Source organism: Mercenaria mercenaria, unplaced genomic scaffold (assembly GCF_021730395.1).
Source record: "Mercenaria mercenaria strain notata unplaced genomic scaffold, MADL_Memer_1 contig_560, whole genome shotgun sequence".
Lineage (NCBI taxonomy): Eukaryota > Metazoa > Mollusca > Bivalvia > Venerida > Veneridae > Mercenaria > Mercenaria mercenaria.
In genome coordinates, this window is record NW_026463442.1 from 21,785 (window position 1) to 23,919 (window position 2,135).

At 34.2% G+C, this 2,135-nt stretch overlaps 1 protein-coding gene across 1 annotated transcript; it reads right to left on the reverse strand.

The window, feature by feature from the left end:
* Positions 1–364: 364 nt before the first annotated feature.
* On the reverse strand, positions 365–1,706 carry LOC128554597 (E3 ubiquitin-protein ligase XIAP-like). The gene is made up of 2 exons (XM_053535866.1): positions 887–1,706; positions 365–450 (listed from the first exon to the last, which is right to left on the reverse strand). Exons 1-2 carry the CDS (start codon positions 1,704–1,706, stop codon positions 365–367), a joined length of 906 nt encoding a protein of 301 aa, XP_053391841.1.
* Between the last annotated feature and the right edge of the window lie 429 nt (positions 1,707–2,135).

The following is a 2,135-nucleotide window of genomic DNA, read 5'->3' on the forward strand; positions in this document are numbered from 1 at the left end:
TTGCAATGATGCATTCGGCCTTCGTGGGATCAAGGTCTGAGGAAATTCATTCAAGGCGAATCCAACATTGCAGATCATGGTAATGTTAAAATAACCATTTTCTTCCTTTTTTCCTTTCTTTAAAATTGTATTTACATTTAAATGTATGATCCATCCTATCTGCCCAGCCTAATGTTGCTTAATTTCAGTTTACATTTTTATACCTATCAAAGCTAATTTAAATGATTTTTGTTTACTTTGACTAGCTGTTCCTTTCAATATTAAAGCGTAATAACTTAGATAAGGTTTAAAAATAGTTTACATTGAGCAATAGTTTAACCGAGGTCATTCAGTACGACTATGATTTTTGATATACCAGTCAAGATCATATGATGAAGTTTTCTAGCACTGGTGAAATCAACGGAAATCCCAGTCGTGTATACAAGAAGCATTTTTCCCATTTTAGCTTGCCTGAATCATAAATCATCATACTTAATCACAGATTTACATGTATGTAACAATACACCAAGTCTCTCATTTTATCATCTTGATATAAATATTTAACTAAACAACAACAAAAAAAAAAACAAAAAAAAAAAAACAAAAAAAAAACCACACACACACAAAAAAAAAAAATAAAAAAAATACGCAATTTAATAATGTCTATCAGCTTTGAATACAGTATTCACACTTAACACTAATCATTAAAACATTTACCTGCATAACGACAGCCTTGGCGGTTCACATACTACAAAATACTATACAGCCATACAAGCTCGCACAGTGCCTTTTATTTGTGCTCTACAAATTGCGCATTTAGTGAGTGCTGAAATACATTGACTGCAACAAACCATATGACCACAGGGTAGAGTAATAATACATGCAATTGCATTAAAACATATTTTACAAGTTACTGGATCTTTCAACTTTCTGTTAGTTTCTTCAATATCCTCTTCTGATTCTGAAGAATCTTCATCTGTTTTAGTACCGTCTTGTTCTTCATCGCCGTGAAGTTGTTCGGTTTGATTTATCTTTAAATTGCTTTCTTTAATTTCTTGCGCGGTTTTCACGAGTTCAACTGCTGAAAACTTTTTGTGTATGTCCTTCCGTACCAATGATTTAATTGCTCTTTTTATGATATCATCATCCGTACAATATTCCCTTGCAGCAACGACAGCCTCCTCGTTCCTTACGATAGCTAACTGCACAATGTCCACAACATCAGCTGAATCGTCAACTTCTTCATCGGAATCTTGACTTTGTTCTCTTAGAATTCTTCTCATATATCCTTTACCTTTACATTGAATTACATGACCACAAGCGGGACTCGCCAGAACATGTTGTTCCCAGGGACAAGCACGTTCTGGCCAGTCTTTTAGACCAATACCGCAATAAAAACACCTTACAGAGTCATCGACGCCCGTATAAGCGAAACCAGCTGCCGCTAGTTCGTTTTTAGCCTGTGTTTTATTCTCAGGCCAATTTACAAATGATCCAATTCGAGATTCAAGAGTCCCATATTGTTTGTATTTTGGCTTATCAGTTAAGATTCCTAGTCTATCACATTGAGACTGTTCTCCATTCTGTCTTGGTGATTTGTTTCGCGGATTTGTGGAGATTTCGGCTCCATTCGTATTACTTCGACTTACTTGGTTTCGACTTAAACGTTTGCGGAAATAATTCCGAAAATCCTCTAAATTATTCGCTTTTAAAAGTACACCGGCCATCACCGGATAATCCGTTAAACTTTTTCTGAAATCGACGTAAGCAAGATATCGACATATTTATTGTTAATGGTTAAGTCGTTTTCTACTGCGCACTTAACTACAGTAAATAGAATAAGTGGGAACCCAATACAATGCACATATTTTTAGCATGTTTAACTTACGTGATAGTAATTGTAATTTGAGCAATGAATATAGATTAGCAAACTTAATCTATTTTCTACACAGTTTTACACCATATATTGGCAAACTGTCAAGCAAAAATACATGGCATTTATCATTTATTCTTTATACTTTATTATCAGCAAATAAACGATCAAATCGCAAAGAATCAATTTATATCTTTGTATCACATGCAAAATACAGCGATAAATCTGTCTGAAAAGCCTATTTACGCGAGTAATAAGGTCGCAGTACAATCATGGTATTTTA

Excerpts from the sequence above, each read along its gene's own strand:
- LOC128554597 (XM_053535866.1), bottom strand. The coding sequence starts at position 1,706 with ATGGCCGGTGTACTTTTAAAAGCGAATAATTTAGAGGATTTTCGGAAT. Across the intron at positions 451-886 it reads GTTGAAAGATCCAGTAACTT|GCAAGCTAAAATGGGAAAAA; the intron begins GTAAAATATGTT and ends TTTATGATTCAG.